At 45.1% G+C, this 18,962-nt stretch overlaps 1 protein-coding gene across 4 annotated transcripts in view; it reads right to left on the bottom strand.

Moving 5' to 3' along the window:
- Positions 1-13: 13 nt before the first annotated feature.
- Positions 14-18,962, bottom strand: part of TMEM201 (transmembrane protein 201) — a 31,103-nt gene continuing 12,154 nt past the window's right edge. For 2 of the 4 annotated variants that reach the window (XM_068915738.1, XM_068915740.1), the window contains exons 7-11: positions 8,602-8,819; positions 6,628-6,699; positions 5,462-5,752; positions 4,826-4,957; positions 14-4,380 (exon numbers count right to left, since the gene is read on the bottom strand). In XM_068915738.1, coding sequence (XP_068771839.1) covers positions 4,283-4,380; positions 4,826-4,957; positions 5,462-5,752; positions 6,628-6,699; positions 8,602-8,819 — 811 coding nt within the window. In that variant the 3' untranslated portion in view covers positions 14-4,282. Of the gene's footprint in view, positions 4,418-4,489; positions 4,648-4,825; positions 4,958-5,461; positions 5,753-6,627; positions 6,700-8,601; positions 8,820-18,962 lie in introns of all 4 variants that reach the window. The other 2 variants (XM_068915737.1, XM_068915739.1) reach the window with 2 other exon arrangements.

The following is an 18,962-nucleotide window of genomic DNA, read 5'->3' as shown; positions in this document are numbered from 1 at the left end:
AAACATACGAGGGTGAAATGTAAAATTTTTCCGTTTTTATTTTTTAAAGAAAAATATTCCTCTTTGAACACAAAGCATAAACTAAAAACCTCCGAGGAACAGTTTCTCCTTCCCTGGAGCACAATGTAACTAAACTGTACAGTGTTAGAGCTTGCCAAACAAGTATACATACATGACGTACAATATTTCTTTCACAGGAAATGAGGTTTAGGACTCTCAGAATTGTCCTCCTCTTCCTCTCTAGATACCCATTCCATCCAGAAGTACTCTGTCCCTTACCCCACCACAGGACACAGTGATGATCACTTCTGGAGGCAACATATATGAGGAAAAAAATGCAAAATGTCATTGTATTGGCCAAAGTGGCCCTTTCTAGCCTTCTTACAAATGTCTGTGAGAGAGGTTAAGACCGTAGTTATTTCCAGGAATGGTGCTTGGAAGAAGAAACATAGCAGCATCTAGAGGCAACACAAGCCCTCATTCCAGCTGCCCCATTGAAAGGAACCCAGCCAGTTCAGCAGTGTTTTACAGATGTTCCCATCACCCAGGAAGAGGGAGCGGGAATAAAACATTCACAGGCCAAATTTGTTGTTTGAGCAGACAGGCTAAATTCCAGTGAATCTGGCCCAGGCATGCCAGCAGTGATTTTTTTTTTTTTTTCCCATATTGCAACAATGACCAAGTTCATATTTGATCTTTTACCAAAAGTAACCATGACTTTCAGAACTCAGTAACTTGTTCAACCAGTTCTCTCTATCCCATCAAATACATTTGTGTACAATGTTTATCATCTGCCAAGCTACCCAGACTGTTGGAACTGGAACCAGACTCTGGAATCCAAGTTCTTCCTAGTTCAGAACAGCAAGCTCTCAGAAGACGACCTCTGCAAGGTCTCAGAAGCCTAACAAGCCCATATCCAAAGAAAAAGTAATTGAGCATTTTCAAGGGAAGGTGGGGAATGGAAAAGGTCTGGAAATAGAGCTCATTTATGTCCCACTCCATCCATAATTGCGGCTATTATTAAGTAGCGCTCAATTTTTTAGCAAGCAGATCGTTTTGTAAAGACCTTTTCCGTTCCGTACACTCCAAAAGTTTTTACAGTAGGAAAAATATTAGAAAAATAAAATTTCACCCCTGAACAACACTGTATGAAGACCTACATCACCAGTCACAAGGATTTTTACTGGGGGACCAGATAATCTTTTGTTTCCTCCCAACTAGCTTCATATAGGAAACAGCAGCAAGATGGACACAGTACCTAGGAGCTAGATTAAGGCCAACAATATAAAGACAAACATGGGCTCAGCTCTTTCAAAATGAAAAAACCCTCCAAACGTTTTTATACATATGCACGCACGCGCACACATAGACATACACACATGTACTCGTGTACTAATCCAAGCAAAGGCTTCACACCCGTGAAAGCACCACTGGAGAGTGTTCTAGCACCACAATGAAAAAGTTGGTTGTCTTCCCTCTTCAGCAATATAATCCAAAGTCTTAATATTGCTTTGGACAAGGTCACCAAATGCCCATCCAAGAACAGTTTCAGTGAGCGGATTCAGAAGCGCAGTGACAGGTTAAAGTGTTTCTGTGTTGGAATACAGGCAAGAAGAGGTGGGTGGAGAGGCTGCAGCTCCCTAGTCGCTGTAAAGGAGGAGGAAATTCTGTATTGCAATCTGGTAGAGGCAGAGACCAACCTGGGCCCCAGGTAAGTGCGATGGTAAGTGAACTCAGTGCAGACTGGGAGGTCAAAGTGGAAAGTTTGCATACATGAAGTCACAGTGCACATCTGTTGGCATAATAAAGACAAGCAAAACCACTGTATTCTCTGGCAGGCTTGTCTCTGCATAGGAGGCCCCTGGGTATGCTGGAAGCCAGGACAAGGATCCATGAATGGGATGTCACACATTGTATCAGGACAACATTAAACTCAAAACAGCACAACTCTAGGGCGAGCTTTTAAGTCAGTCTGCTAGCATTTTGCCTATACGTATGCTCAAGTCAGCCTGAAGGAGTCTATAAAGGGGACAACAAATCTCATAACAGCAAGGCTGTGGAATAGGCTAAGCTATGAGAAACAATTCATGCAAGTTACAAAAGAATTAACCATCAACCTGCAGCACATCCAACCGTTCCTGCTGCGGGTCTCTATCCTGAATCTAGACCTTTTGTACAGGAGGTGCCAACTGCACAGCCCCTTACCAACACCCCAGAGAAGCTGAGAGAAAGACGCAGAGTCAGGAATCACATCTCCACAGTCTCTCCTATCAGTGCGTGTGGCTGGAGGTCTGTCCTCTGAATGTAAGGAGCAGAGCAGGCAAGGAGAAGGCCTCACTGATAAGCGAGGACTGGGAGCTGGAAGTGGCTGCTAAAACAGTGCAGGAAGCAATGCAACAGACAAAGAAGGGGAGACGTAATTTTTCAGAGCTTGAATCACCAGCGGTAAAGCTCTACTTATTCTGCTATTCAGCACGCCAATTAGAATATTTGGGCTGCCATTCACTTGATGTACTAAGCAAGCCTGCGGTAGGAACTTAATAAAAACATGCAAGAAAAAAATGAAGTGAAAGGAGGGTTGATCATCATCGTGACGTGTGAACGTCAGGTTCACAGAGAGTTATCGCCAGCAGAGAGATGTTGTGTTTCTGTGCACGTACAAGAGTACAACAGAGGGAACGGCAGCAGGGCTGAAAAGGAGGAAAGGACACAGCAAGGATAATGCTATAATTTTTCAAAGACAGGACACTGGGATGAGGGGAGAGAACAGAGAAAAGACGTTTGAGGTAAAAAAAAGCCCAAAGGAAGAGACAACAAAAAAACTCCTTTTAGTCAATCCTGCTTCAGAAAATACATAGCTAGTATCAGCTGGCTCTCTTTTCACCAGGTATCCTTGGCACCTTGGTAAATCTCCTCTCTGCGTTGAGGATGTAGGAATCAGGACATTAAGATAAAAATTTTACTTTCTAAGATGCACTAAATGATTTTGAGTGTTCAGTGTGATACTCTCTCTCTAAATGGCACCTGATTTCTAAGCAACATCGAAGACTCATCCAAAAGCAAAAGTGCCCAAACTATAAACTGCTTTTGAAAATCCAGGGCTACTTCCTTTGGGTTAGAAGAGCTATCTACCCAGAAGACCGAATTGTCCAGGAGCAGGTCTGGCATCTCTAACTGAGAGCACCTCTGCATTTAACTAAATAGGAAATATTTTTAATGGTTATTTAGCAAATCCCAATATTAGACTGAGGAGCCAGGTTTCTGGAGAAATGCATACAATCAGACAGCTCCTCGCATGCTTTCCAATATAACAGATCTGTGCGATTTGCAGCAAGAACAAGCGACGCTACTCCCTGCTTCAGTGAAAACCCCAGCAGTCAGAGTCGCGAGCTGAAGCCCTTGGAGTATGGTGCAAATCACATGGGGATCCTTTCTCATTAAAACAGGATTAACGCCTCCCGGGCAAAGCAAGGCCCAGGCTTCATCTTTCTAACGCAAACCGCAAAAAGGACATCTGCTTTAGGTTTGTGCATCCATAGGGCAACCGTTCCGGCTGGAGGTATGCACAGAGAGCAGTTTCTGATAACCAGCAAGACCAGAATGGCAGCTGGTGAGAATGGCCTTAGGGCACAGCCCAGGTGGAAGCACGTGGACATGCAAGACACGAGAGTATCACAGAGCAGCCAAGGTCACCCATGCGCTTGGGCAAGCTTAAGGCAACCAAAGAAAAGTTCACCGATAATGAAGAGGAGAGTGTCAAAGGGAAGAGAGAAGAGGAACCATTGGGCTAAGAGGCTGGGAAAGCTGTCACCCTAGCCAAAGCCCAGCACCAACAACTAAGCCATCCCTCTTCTCCAGCTCATTTGTTATAATTCTCCTCATTTTATCAGCACCGTCAGCATGAGGTTAAAATGTCAGGAAGAAGAGCTAGGGGAAGGTTTCTAAAAATGCAGTTTACACCTTTTCAGGCTCATGTCTCAGGTCAGTTCCCTTGAAAGAAAGCGCATGGGCCATTCGACTGGCCTCTTGCTTTGAACTGGGGCTCTCTGGGAGTTCTGCCTGTCACCTCCAGGGATGCTCCTGTGATACGTTCTACCTGGAAGTGACGGTAGCAGCTACTCGTGTTCCTTGTGGCAACAGTTGAGCATACAGTAGTTGGAAAAAAAAAATAGCATGCACCAGTGGCACAGCCATTAGACATGAAGCTGTGGTTGAATTCTTCTTCTCAGAGAGTCTTCTCAGAAGCAGGTGGGACCAGGAAGAAAGGGAGTGTTGGCACAAATCAGCGTAGGTTCCGGTAGACATAGGCTGATGTGAAGATAGCATTGAGAGTCAAACTCACAGCTAGCAGACCTCGGAGAGCGGAGTTACCCAAATGACCTTAGTGAAAGAGCAGAAGAAAAAGAAAAAAGGGATACTAGAAATATTAAAGAGCTGATGAGATAACAGCGAACATGTGTTGCTCTCTCCCTTTGCCCAATGTTTTCACCTTGAACAGAAATTGCTGAAGCACTTTTCCTGTCAGGAAAGAGTCCACTGCACCTCTTGGTTCTATTTTCATCTTGTTCCTCTTCTCAACACCCACATCCCCACCACTTTCCTTCTGTCTCAGTTTAGCACTCCAGCTGTTGGTATTTTTCAGATAGCCTTAAGAATGGGAATAGACTTATTGAGGTCTTATGATAGCAGAGAGAAGACCCATGTTGCTGCTACTTATCTGATTGATCTCAAGATAAAATCACTATCCCAGGGCAGGAAAGATCTTAGTTGCCCTCAAAGAGATGCTCACACACACACATAAAGCACTCACATGACTTGCACCTACCTCTCCAGCCTGCCAAATCTTCCCCTTTGGTAGTTGTATCTACCACACAGGTAGATGAGTGTGATGAGTGATCCTCCTTTTTGATAGAATTATCACTGCAAATACTCCCTCCTTCCATGGCAGATCTCATATCTGCAAGGAGAAAAGACACAAAAATTCAGAAGGTGCTCGTGGAAGCCAAATGCAGCATAAGTTACCAGCTTAAAGCTAGACATGAGTGATGAACAGTTGCCTGGTAAAGTCATGCAAGGATTGAGGGTGGAACCTGGAAACAAAAGGCAAATTTCACTGCTCTGCAGCACAAGATGCCTGCAGGTTTGTCTCTTACACATTGTCCATATTAGCACGACCACATCAGTGGTTAGAGGAGTTATTCAAACAAGGGTGAGGGCAGTGGCAGTAATATCCCTGCAGTACCGCTCAGTGAGAAAAGGATCATCTGCTTTGGCAGAACAGAGGCTCTCCAGGCCACTGGATTCATAAGGAAGATTTGCTGGCTGAGCCGTCATCACCACACCTGGGTTTTTCCCGAAGGTTTCCCATCTATGGCTTGGCCTAGATGATGCATAGCTTTGCTTGCAAGTCAACTGCTTCCTGGAAGTGCGCTTCCAGGAGTGCAGCAGGTTAAGAGCATACCATGCATTCCTCGCTCGCTGAGGTTCTTTTTCGGAAAGGAAGACAGCTCAGTGGCAAAGATGTTGCTATCCGAGTGGGTGTGCTCCTCAGAGCTGGTTGGAGTGAGCAGGGCCTCATTCTGGGATGGGAAAAGCAGCAGCTTCTGTCCTTTCAGGTTTAGGCGGGCAGGGCTGATGAGTGGTCGGCGGTACCGCAAGGAACCTGAGCTGGAAGTGACGGAGCCAGTCACGGATGGTGCCGGAGAGGGGATGCGGGAGGGAGCACAGCTGCCTGACAGCAGGGAGAAGTGCTCTGAAATAGAAATATCCCCACAGAGAAAAGAAAGAGATTTGAATTCAATCCAAGAGGCATAGTTTTCTTTAACAATTCTACAAGAGGAGGGAACAGGCACTACAAATGTCCAATATACATTGCACTACAATTCTTTATTCATTCTGGTTCCACATTGCAATAAACAGAGAAATTCTGCACACACTTTGGTACACTCATGGATGACTTAGACTAGAGATGAGTTTATTAGGAGCGGGGTGAGCTTTCTCTCTGCTCAGTGCATCCATTCAGGAAAGCCTGCATTACATGTGCTGTTTGCACTTAAATGAACAGTTCTGGCATGCCCTTTAAAGGCTGTTTGTTGGGAAGTTATATCAGGAAAATAAGGAGAGTTGCACGATGGCATTAGCACGGGCTGTGGCTGCTTTTCCAGCAGTTAACACTTAAGCAGCAGAGACAGCCAAATGATCCATTTGGGGTCAGGAGTTCAACAGACAGGTCACTGCAGAACATGGGGGCAAAAGGGCAGAGCAGACAGAGCAGGTAAATTAGCAGTTCCCTGGGCTGGGGAAGGAGAACAAAACAAAAGAGCTGCACTAGGAACAGTTCAGTCTCCTACCAAAGCAATCTCAACTCCTTTGTAGAGTAGGGAAGCGATCCTTGCTGCGCCTCACTGATTTCACTGTGAGCTCTCCCAGGGAAAGGGATATCCACCACATACAGCACCTTATTTTAATGCAGTCCCACTCCTAGTTTGAGCCATCTCTGCAGCATTTCTAACAGCAAAACTGACATTTTCATTGGGACGCAGGCAGGGAGGAAAGAACTAAACTTTGATCATGTGTTTCAACCCACACACTGCAAAAACACTTGGCCTGCAAGCTCTGGCACGTTACCTGATGTAGGGGATTCCTTGGACTGAGACGACTGCAAGGCCGGGCGACTTCCACTGAACAAGTAGCCAGAATCTAAAAAGCAAACATGAAGCAGTTTGAACCCAGCTGCCTCAGCTACTTCAGAAAGGTAGCTGCATCGTCTCGTCATCAGCCTCAGAACTCCACTGCTTCTCTGATCTGCTGTTAAGCCTTATAAACTTGGGACATCTGACACAGCTCACCAAGACCTTTATCCTGCTTTGAGTTACTCTTTGCCTTCAAGGGATGGTAAAAGCTGCCGTCCTAGCAAAGATTTCAGGAGAAGGTATGAAAAGGCAGCAGGAAGAAGAGAACTAAGCTTGCAGGAAGTCCTGCGTGTCTAATGACACCCAGAAAGTACTCTGCCCAGACATCGTCCTGTTCACTGGACTCCATTCTGGGAGTCTTCAGCTTCAAGATCCTGCCTCTGCTCAAGAAACCCTCTCTGATTTCAAAAGGCTTAATAGTAGCCTGTCTGTCTGGCCTTGCACCTTGCCACAAGAAAGCATAGACCTTTCAGCAGTGGTTTAGCATGCAGGGGGAATCCCAGCCATCTGGCACATTCGCACCTGCCCTTCCACTGGCAGCTAAGTAATTGGAAAGTTCACGGCTGTAACAGAAGTTGCCATTCTGCTGAAAGGTTTGCGTGGCTGCTCTTTCATTTGCTCTTAGTGGATCTGGCAAAACTGCTGGCAGTATGAGCTAGAGAAACGTCGACTGAACTAAAAAACCCAGAAAGACTGCTCGCTCTTTACTGCAGTGTTACCCTAGAAATTGCCAGCATTTTGGCCTCTGACCTTGTGGCAACCAGTGACACAGGAAAGCACAGCTTTCCTTGGCTGAAGGATAGCATTTGAATTCTATTTCCCATCTGTTGGCTTCAACCACAGTCGAAGCTGAGGGCTTAATGATTTACTGGGAGAAAGTCTTTCACAAGGCCTATTAATCTCCCCTAGATTGCACAGCCCTGACAAACAAGAGGAAATGAGGCCTCTAAAGCAGCTTCTATAGCTGTGCTAATGCATGTCAAACCCAGACTTAGCCAAGAGCCTGCCTTCCACTCTGCTCCCTTCATCTGTAGCAAGAAAAGCAAACTACACCAAGCAGTTAAAGGGAAGAGGGTGTGAACCCCTCAATGCACCAGAAAAACACACTGCTCAGACTAGGGATATTTACTCTGTGACTCAGGCCTTGGAAGCAGAACAGCTCAGCTATACAGTATATCGTTAGACAAGCAACTAAAACCAGCTTGACTGCATTTGCCAGATCAGTTACACTAACGCTCCCAGTCACTTCCAAAAGCTGCTCCTCTCCAGCCCCATGTCTAACTGCTCCTTCTGTCTCTCTCCCACGCATAGCTTTGCAGCTTGTGCCACGAATGCCTGGAGAAGCTTTTGGATTTCAGTAAATCCACTGGCCTCTGTGGATTTCAGTAAACCCACAGCAGGTAAGCGCACAGTGAGATTTGTGGTTCAACGAGATGGCAAAGACACTGTCTAATTTCTTAACGCTAAAAAACAAACGACCAATGCTGGACACTCTCCTGCAACACAGAAGCTTCAGACATTGCTCATTTTAAGCAATGTAGGCATAGTTCTTAGCTAAGCTACTGCAGAAGCATTAGGAAGTTGTTTACAAGTGATAAAAAACAACTGAGATATACAATCAGCTGTAACAGCATCAGGCTTAACAGTTCCCTTAGGAACTAGGTTAACCTTGTTCTTGCTACACGATCTATATAAGGACAACCTATAACAAAAAAACACGTCCCCAGTTAGCACTACCTACTGCAGGCCTGTTTGCAGGCTGCTAGCGCTCGTTCCAGCCCCAAATACAAGTCAGCAATCCCTGCCTAGGGCTATAGCACGCGGATGCCTCGCAGCCCACTCCCTTCTGAAGCATCGTACCACTGCATTGCCATTTCCATTGGGTCTAGAAGCTTCCCGCACACCTTACCTGCTCTGGCCAAGGAGGGGATGGTACCCAGTGAGAGTGCCCTGTTCAGACGCCCAGGAAGAGAGGAAGAAGAAGTCCTGCGCGGGGATCTGAAGAGCTGCTGGTTCGTCAGGTGCAGAATACTAGGTGGTGTTGGGATAAAGAGAGATGGAGCGGGAGAAGGGAAGCCAGTCCCAGTGCCATTGGGAAACAGAGTAACCGAATCCCCAGAAAGGTATCTGCAAACGACAGGCATGATAGACATTTAGCGATAATTACATTCCAGTAACACCCTCTCTCAGCTCTAACTAGGGGATTCAGGACACGACCACCACAACAGAATAGAAAAGAATTTGTGTTTCTTTTGAACCAGAACTACAGTGGTGGTTGAAGTTCTTATGCAGGAAGGCTTGTTTCATCATCAGCTTTGTAGTAATTTTTCAGCACAGGAGTGCAAGATGCAGGATTGCGTAGAGTTTATGGGAATGTTCCTACGCCTCTGAAGCCGGGAGAGCGAATAACTGCTCAGCCTTACTTAAATGATTCTGCACCAACTTGCCCTGCAATGCAGAATATAAAAATCGGTGGGACAGTTTCATAGTTCAGGTGCAAACAGGCAGAGTTCCTTGGGTTCCTTGGCCTGAGAACATTACCCAGAGACCACCAGAATGCTTTACAAAGTACAAATATACACAGGACCAACAGTGGGGTACTTTTTAGGTTTGTTACGTGCACATGCAAACATGCTTGGAAATGTCACGACTATGGGAAGCAGGTGGTTATCTACTAGTCTTTTTGTCTTTAGAAGCCAGAATCAACATCCCAACTCTGATGTCAGTATAGAGAGAAGTATTTTTATGGGTACCTGGATAAAAACTTAGGCAAGAGACCTCTGTTTTTAAACTGACATTCAAGCTTCTTTATTGCATTTGCTCTTACAATGCTTCTGCGAGGTAAGGAAGTCTCACTATCCCCATTTTATAGATGGGAAATAGAAGCAAAAAGAAGCTAAGCGACTTGCCAAGGGTCACACAAAAAGTCTATGACAGAACAGAGACACAAACCTGGGTTTCCCAATGCTAAACTGAAGGCTAAACCATTAAATTTTCCTTTCTCCGCATATCTGTAGTTAGCCACAAATATGTGCTAGTACAGTCATCCAGAGGGAACTGTGCTCCTGTAGCATATGACCCAGGCAGCATCTTGCTTTACAGCATAAAAGACAATATTATAGCGTCTGGAAAAATTTTAACTTGTCAGTAACATATGGCAACTGTATTCCTAGGCCTCTGAATTGTTTGCAAAGGGTTCCCTCCAAGTGAAATAAGGGAGCTGCAGGATAGTGTTTCCAATTCAAGAACACAAGACAAAAGGTAACAGACAAAACTTACTGAGGATACTTGTACCAGTTGACTTGATTTTTTTTTTTTTTTTTTTTAAGTATCACAGACATACAAGCAGACTTCTATTCCACTAGTGAAATAACTACACGAGGGCTTTGTATTTTAAACACTCGATTACTATAAGCAAATAAACTATGCAATTAATTTCCAGTACTCCCATATTATCACCTACCTTTGCAGTGGTTCACAGTTTAAAAATCAATCTAAACCAAACAATCCATCAACAAGTTACTCCCATTTCTACCTTCGTTCCATTCCTCCTTGCAATCATGTACTAATCTTAATCTTGGGGTGCATTTGTGCGTGCAGTTAAGTTGATTACATCGCATCAGAAATAAAGAGCCTGCTGTGGAGTCTCCCCTGTGTTCTCACAATACCATCAAAATAAGCGCTCTGAGGTTACAATGCTGTGAGCATGGACATTTTGTATTATTTTTAATATAATCGAATGAAACACATGAAAAAGTCTAAAACTTGAATGAGATACAAGATATTTCAGTGATCTCCTGCAAGATTTGTGTTTAGTTAGAAACATGCACTCTTGTCAAATATATCATGAGGAAGCACTAACCTCTTAGGAGGAACTGTACAGAGTATACATTTTTTTAAAATGTTTTTTAAAACAGGGATATCAGACTTTGCAGCATATAATCAAGCTGCAACATTTGGAGGCTTAATATTAATCTCATTTCTGGTAAAAAAGTAGGACAGATAAGAGCAGCAACGTGGCTTTTCTTCTGTCAGAAAAAAGCCAGTAGTAAATCAGAGAGTGGAGGAATACACGTATCTCAATCCTGTGCTGTGCTCTGGAGCGATTTATGCACGTGTCATTCTCTCCTGGAGATTAAAGACGTGATACGGCAATATTATGCAGCGCTAGCACGTCCAGAAGAAGCAGTCTAGATTTAAGATCATGATTTAAAATATCTTATAAAACTACTTATCTGCTAGTACGAGGCAGACATCAACAATCCCGACCAGCTTAATCAGGCCGAACAACATCTGAGCCAACCAGCATCCTGGTGCTTGCAAGCAGGACAAGCCTTTAACAGCAGCAAGGAACTCGTCAGTCTTGCAGCAGAAAGTGCCCAACCTCTTCAGGTTCCAGAGGACCTGGGAAGGGTGTCACGCTTCGCGACGGGGCAGAGGCCTTCAGTGCACACACGTACACCCGTTTGCCCAACCATACATACAGACGTAAATAGCAGAGGTGCGTGTCCGTCTCAGCTCCGTAAGAGAAAATGAATTGGAAAGGAAAGGAAAAGGGTGGCGCAGGACTATGGTATTAATCATCTCAGAGCGATGTCGAGCACTCACAGTGCAGGGCCAAACCAGAGAGCCTGTGAACAACATGGCTTTCCCCCCACCTCCCAACTTTGCACCTTTTGGTTGTTTTGGGCTAAAGGATCCAGTTTTACACAGCTCCTTGCTACACTGGAAAGCAGCATATCTGGCTTACTGGCTTTTGGTAGTTTTTTGCTTCAAAAATTAGAAGACATTACAATCATTTATCACCTGTAATCACCACCACTTTCCTGGGACTTGAACGTTTTTGGATTGCACTTCCATAGTTTCTACTGCTCAATAATCCCACTGCCTCTCAATCTCACCAAGTTAAAGAGTCGGATCCTCCGGGCAGCAGACAAATCATTTGCTTTACACCATCCAGTAAAGGAATTTTCTGGTTAGCAAAGAAGAGTTGGAGAATTTTAAGCATAGCTTATTAATGCCTTAGGATTGACGCCTGACCAAAGAACGACTTAAATTTTGATCCGCGTTGTATAAAGTAAACTCCTGCTACAGGCAAAATCCTGTTCCTTTACTATGCGCTCTTATCTGTGATGCTTGCCACTGCCATGTCAAGAGATCTAAATGCTGCTAAAGCTAAAGCAGGGCCCCCGTTGCGGGAACGTGTTTCACACCTGAGACTGTCAGCTGAAGCAACGTTTCTTTCAGAAGCGGATGCAAAAAGGTGAGATAATCAAGAGGGGCATAAGGCAGGAGCAGCCACATCACAGCCCTGCAACGGAGCAGGACAGCTCTGTCTTTGCTCTTAGATTACTGTGTTGCTCCAAGCCGTTTGTGTATGCGTGTAGTTGGACACGGAGATTAAAGCAGGTCTGGCAACAGTGAAAAAAGTAACCAAAAAAGGAAGGAAAAAAAAAAAAGAAAAAAAGAAAAAGGCTCTGGAGTCAGACAGCTTGTGGAAATAGTCAGGGCCCGGAAGCCGTTTATTTCAGAACTTGGTATTGTGAACATCAAAAATTGGGCATCTTGATTAGTGTTTACAATAATCACAGCGTTACTAGACAGTTGGGCACAACTCTGCTACACAGATATTTAAAAATAAATAAATAGAAGGTTAAAGAAAAGTATCACATGATATAGGACAGTACACCGCCCTGAAGAAACACCTCCTGCCAGCAGAGCCTCCTCTGTTCCAGTACCTCCCTCTTATCCAAAGCTAGCACGGTAAGCTCGTGCCTTTCTCATTCACGTTTTAACCACAGAGATGACGCATCACCCCTGGGACAGAGAGAGAGACGTGGCTCAGGCCAGACTAGCGGGCTGTAAAAGGACCATTCTTGAGCTCAGATAACCCAGTACGTGGAACAAGAAGGTAACATGCAATCACATCAGGCAGCTTGCTGTATGTGCCCAGGCTCGTCTGTCTGGGAGCAGCCAGGGAACTGCTCAGGCACGGGGTAAAATGCTTCCTCCAAACTTAAGGTCCCCTCACAATTTATCAATGAGCTGCCCATGTATAGCTATCGTTTTCTCCAGAGAGCATGGGCTGTAGTCCTGCTGCCCAGGCTGCAGAAGCAGCTCACTGCAGCCAGCAATAAGCATGGAAATAAAGTGAGTCACGTTTCTCTGAGCTGACAAGTAGTCACTTGGCCTGATACAAAAGTCTCTAACCGTCTACTTTGCTGCATCATGTACAGTGCCTGGGGCTGGCCATCAGCAAGTGCCATAACCCGTGCTCTGGTCAAGGGTGAAGCAATCAGGAGCAAAGAAGGATATGGCAAATAACTGGCATAGGGATGGAGGGAGTAGTGTTGTAAAAGGACACAGGTCTCAGACATATTAAGGTTTTGATACATGACTTACAGAGCTAGAAAGTTTAGCTCCCCCAACTTCGAATTCTCCTACGAGTTACCCTGTTTTGGGTGAAAAAGGAGGGGCAAAATATAGCTGAAAAGGCTCCAGCTGCCAGGTCCTGCACATAAACCTTCTGGAGTACAGGTGGATTTTTGGCATCGGTTTTGGTTCCCGCTTGGCTGGTGGCACAAAGATATGCGGCTGTGCACATCCCATGTCTGCAAAAACGCAGGTGCATAGCGGGCATGATGGAACTGTCCAGAGGACCTCTCTCCTGTCTGTGTGCTTGATACCTGTGGTCCCAAATGATGCTTTACAGGGGATAACTCAAGGTACGCTTCAGGACTGAGTACTGCCCCTTTCATAACACAGAATCCGCTATTGCCCACAGATGCCTCAGGTGTACTTGCAGGTGACGATACACCTGGGAGGAACTTGCAGGTTATATGCAAGAGCACAGAAGTCCAATGGCAGCTCTTTAAAAATTGAACAAAGCCATGTACCTCACCCGCCCGCTTTTGTGAGCGGAGTCAGTCTAAAGCAATGAAACCAGCTATTAATTATATTAATTTATATAATAAGAGCATAAATAAGTCCTCTACAATACATCCATATGTATCTGCTACAGTATCTAAGCACGATTATTAGCTTCACACACAATTTGAGCTTACTTGAAAAATAGTATTAATAAGAACATAAAAGCTGAAATAAAACATCACTACATCATTGTTATATTCCCCTCCTGTCCTCATCCTTTGACACACCCAAGCTCAGTTCACGAGGGCATGCAAACTACAGACATAGCAAAGTAGGGGTCAATAGGAAGGAAAGAATGGGATATAAATACAGTGTATTTAAAAATGCAAAGGGCCACAAAGGGGTTGGTTTGCATGCAGAGATGTCAGTGAGGGTTTCAGGAAGACCAGGGGGTAGCAGCAGCAGCAGAGATGCTTACTCACTTGCTAGCCCTGGGTTCTTTTTCATCCCCAGAAGGGTCTGCAGAGTCAGAAAACGCAAGAATGCGGTTTGAGTATCTTCTCGGTCCCAGCCACCTCACCGGTGGCGAATAAAGGACAAAAGCACTGGCCTGGCAGACATACAAGCGCTGTTGTCCCAATTTGCGGCTGCATCAGTTCCAATGAAGCAGAGCAACATAGTGTTGTCAAAAGGGTAGCTTGTCCAGGGAAAGGCACTTAATGGACCCATCTAGGCCCGTTTAGACCATGTCTAACTGCTAGGCAGACTAACAGTGTGGCCTTGAGCTGGCAGATCAGCCACAGCCACTGAGAGAGCAAAGATCAGAGCCAGCCACGTTGGGCTGGAGCACGTTTGATTTCAAGTGACGCACAAACCCACCAACAATCCCTCACTGCCTCAGCTTGCTCAGAGCACCACGCTTATACAGCGGGATTCTTCCCTGCCCCCTTCTGTAGTCCTGTACTGGTGTCTGGACCAGGGAACAAGGCCACTGCGAAAAAGGAGCACCCGAAATAGGAGGCTTTTAGGCTAAAATCCTCTAGTACTGCTGAATTAAGGTGTTTGTATGCTCTGGCCTGCATAGTCAGGAGATTCCTCAGGTGACAGAGCTGCACCTGGTGACCACAGGTTCCTACGCGTTCCTCTGCGGTCTGAAATAAAGAGTCCAGCTAAGTGAAAAAGAGACGCTCAAAGCACTGATCAAGTGGTTCTGTCCAGTTTTATGGCAGCAGTTTTAGTAAGTTACCAGCCCTTTGTCAGCTGTTATCCTCAGCAGAAAGACATACATACCCACGTGTCACAAAACTTAGCATCTCAGCTTCACGAGGATAGTGGCACTGGGCTCGTGCCAGAACAACTGGGCCGCAAGGGTACATTTTCTTCTGCTGAGCCTACTGCAGGGGCAGCGACAGGCACAGAGAGAAGACGTACCTAACTGTTGGGCTATTTCCTAACTGAACTGCAAATCAAAAAACGTCACATTGGCAAAGCACCTTACTTACAGAAGCTACAGCACAGCCCGCTTAGAATAGTCTAGTCGGCACTGAAATCGCGTATTGCAGGAACGGCCTCAGTAAAGGAGGGGGTGGTTTATTTAACCAGAGAACTTTTTCCGGAAACGTTCAACAGTAAAATCCTGATAACTGATAATCAACCTCCTTCATGCCAAATTACCTAAGGAGGAGCTCTGGAGACACAACTGGTATTGATTTGGTGCTAGCAGTTTATACATCAGAATACCTCTGGAGGAACTACCCCCTTCCTCCTTACTTTCCTCCCTTCCACAAGACCTATCATCCTCTACTATCAGGCTTAGCAAAGTATAAGAGAAAGGCAGACAGAGAAAAGACTGTCAGCATCAGAGCCACTAAAAACCAAAATTTCAATTGCTACAAGTTTGTTTTTTAGGCTCTGAATTTTTGTTGTTGTTTGCTTTTGGAAGTGGGAGCACAGATATGCTGAGGCACCAAGTAGTGGAAGAACAAGTTGGCACCTGAGCAAAGACAACAGCTTCTTTGGCATTAGAAGTCAGCCGCACACCAATATCTGTTTTGTTATCTTGTTTTCCCTTTGAAGTTTTTACAATTAAGCAGTTGAAAAGGTCTTCAACTGTAAGATCCTCAACAAAGCACCATGGCTTCAGTAACACAGCTTGGCCATAACACAAGTAGCTTTCTCAAGTTCTGATATGTAACATTATTGTGACTTGTTAATATACTTCATTTGTATTAATCTGCATCATGCAAAGACAAATGGATTTCTTGCTTGCATGTAGATTGTAACATATCTCCCAGATGAAGAGATTTTAAATTCTAAGTATAGGTTTGCACTTGCTGTGCAAACAGAATTAAAACATTTCTGAGCAGTAGTAGTCACTTCACAGTGTGGACCCACCCCTGTGGGAAGGATTACCAGCTGCCTGCTTCCGGTATCTAGCGGGCATCCTCCCCATCCATCACAGCAGTGCATAGGAAAAAAAAAAAAAAACAGAGAACAGGCGAAGAGATAGGATAACGATTTGACACGTCACAGCAAAATAGCATGGAAGGCCCAGGCCCCAGGGCTCAAAGATGGGTCATGCCTAAATTGAAAGAAACAAAAGACGGGAGGAAAGCAGCTGCTCAGAGCAGGCATGTGGACACATGAACTGGGACCAGGAGAAACCTGATACAGCCTTGACTTCCAGCTCCTGAAAGCAAAATGTCTAAAGACCTTGGCAGGCACCTTTGATTGAACTGCCACCGAGAGCTTCCTTGCCGCTAGGCAGGAAGATTTGGACAATTTTTTTAAAATTCTTGTTAGAAAAAGAAAGCACATTGCCATTAGAAATCAGGCATGTTGTTAATTTAAAAACATGCATCATGGCATGAGGTTACCATGACCAACTCCACATAGTTTAACAGCCTGTCAGCGGCTCACAGCCCTCCTTCTTGCAGTAGTCTCGATATACCTTTCTAAACACGAGATTCCCCTCATCACTCAAACACACTCAAGAACAGAGCTGCAATAGGGAACAGCTCATCTCTGCAAGGCCAGCTACTTGCAAGCTTATATGCTAGAAGGCACTTATCAATGCAAGTAACGGCAGAAGACAATCACAATCCAACAGAAACGTGAGTCTTTTCTTACAATTAACATTATTGGGAAAACTAGAAAGCATTCAAGCAGAAGAAGGGAGGAGAGGGAAAAAAAGTAAAATGTTTGTATTTCACTTAATGGACATAACGGCTCATGGTCGGTTGGGCCTTTTGTACAGTGGGTTTAGAGAACGGCACAGCTGGCCACGGATGTTGTTCCTGTGTCCGTTTCATTAGGTGGTTTTGTCTAAGCCACTTTTTAAAAGCAGATGGGCTGAGGCAAAAACGGCGCCGGAAAGGCAGCTGCGCTGGGGAGTGGTCTGGAGAATGAAAATGTGCTAGCAGTCGCCGCGCTGCGGGGAAAGCTGAACAGGCAGCGGTAGCTACCCGTTTACTCACAAACTGCTTTTGTTAATGCCACCCCCCATCTTTTCACCAGCCTGCTACTGTCCCTCTGAGCATTGCCCCCAGGCTCCCTGCTCCAGCAGGCTGACAGGGCACAGGAGCCTGTTGTCAGGTTCAGGAAACAGGCATGGGATTTTTAAGGCACCTTTCCTACTACATCTCCTAAGGAAGAACAAGAGAGAAGAGCCAGACTGCTCATGTAAGTCTTCAGCCCAGGGTGGAGGACCCTGTGCACTTCTGCTGCCTTTTTCCTGTCTAGGTGAACTCACATGGCTCCTTGTAATATTTGTTAATAAACAAACAAACAAAGAAAACCCTCACATTTAAAAAACTTCCACTGTCTAGTGTAAAATAGGACACAGTGGTTATTATTTAGTATTTTGGAAGTCCAAGAATGAAACAAGAAACAAACTTGGACTGTGAGCTGGAAGACAAACCTTTTGGGTCAGGGCTGGTAAGTTAGAGGGACACAGAAGGGAAGACCTAGACTTTGCAAATGTGGGCTCCCTTCTGCGGGAAGAAGGTACACAGTTTTCAGAGCAGCACCGTTCATGAGCACCAGAATCGAGAAAGGAAACCTCCGTTTGCTTGGAGGTGGATACTGTAGTTATCTGAAGGCACCAGTAAAAAACGTTTCAAAGAAGAGTTCGTAAGGGAAGCAGATCCTTGGGTCCACCTCCCCTGCCAGCTGCTAAGTTACAGGCAGACAGCTCTTCAGCCAGGAGCTGTACCTTCCCCAGGATGCACTCAGCTTACTTGGCTTATCGTCAGTGGATCTCCACAGAGCTTCTCTTAGTGCTACATTTCTGCTTCCACAGTGAATACTGGTTTGCAGAACAAAATGAAAAGCTATGAAATAGCTTTTGTTGCCTTAAGAAAAGTTCCCGTCATTTCACCAGCATCTGCAGCATCCAGTAGTGTTTGAATCTTTCAATGGGAGATGCAGATACTTCCAGTAAGAGCTTGATTCCGATTATTTTAGAATTTATGTACAGGAAGATCAGGACACCAGACGTCAGACTATTAGAATGGCAGATCCCATGGAGCTATGCTGAATATTCTGAAAACGGCAGAAGATATTTTGCAACTATGCTATTTCCTCAAAAAGCCTATTTCTAGCTAAAAGGCCTGAATCCAGGTAAGAAGCTCAGTGGAGTGAGTGACCTAGAAGGGAGCCAGACTGCTTATCCCAAGACACTCCAACAAGTTAATCCTACAAAAATTTAAGCAGTTGACAGCTCCTTCCTTCCCACACACTAACACTCAGTCATCTAAGCTTTCAGTGGAGGACTGCCATGCGCCCTAAGTCACAATTTCCAGACCCCCTTCTTCAGCAGGGTTAGTACCAATGCCAGGACTTCCAAAAGGAAGCCCCCACGTAACAAACATAATTCAGCTCTATTGCTGTGTGTACCACCGCAGAAGCTCCCACCCCTTCCCTCCAGCACGTCCTCCTGACCTATGTTCTCAACGCTAAGGAAAACATTGACCGAAAAGGTAGTGATGTACAACAAAAGCTGATCATACAACATAGCATGTGGCTGTTAGTGCCATGTTTCTTCTCTAAGGCTGCAGCAGGAGTTGAGGAACACATGGATTTTTTTTCCAGTTGTAGTTTGCACAGATGCTCCTCTTAAAGTTAAAAAAACAGCATGGAAAGCAACAGCAACTGGCAGATGTGAAGATTTATACTGAAATAGCTGAATACTTTCAGATATCTCATCAAGACACACTGAGCTACATAACCTTTAAAAGCACCTTTTTACATAAAAGTTATTGAAGTTCCAGTCAAAAGCACTTAAGGTGCTCCATTTAAGATAGGAGTCACAGCAGAACAGCAGAGCAAAAGAACACGCAGTTAAGTGATGCTCCACAGCGGAAGGCAAAAACAGGTTAGGGACTACACGTCTCCCCTCCT

The sequence above is a fragment of the Struthio camelus genome, chromosome 21 (genome assembly GCF_040807025.1).
Source record: "Struthio camelus isolate bStrCam1 chromosome 21, bStrCam1.hap1, whole genome shotgun sequence".
NCBI classification, from domain to species: Eukaryota; Metazoa; Chordata; class Aves; order Struthioniformes; family Struthionidae; genus Struthio; species Struthio camelus.
The sequence above is the reverse complement of the archived record's forward strand: the minus strand, read 5'-3'. Positions and strand labels throughout refer to the sequence as shown.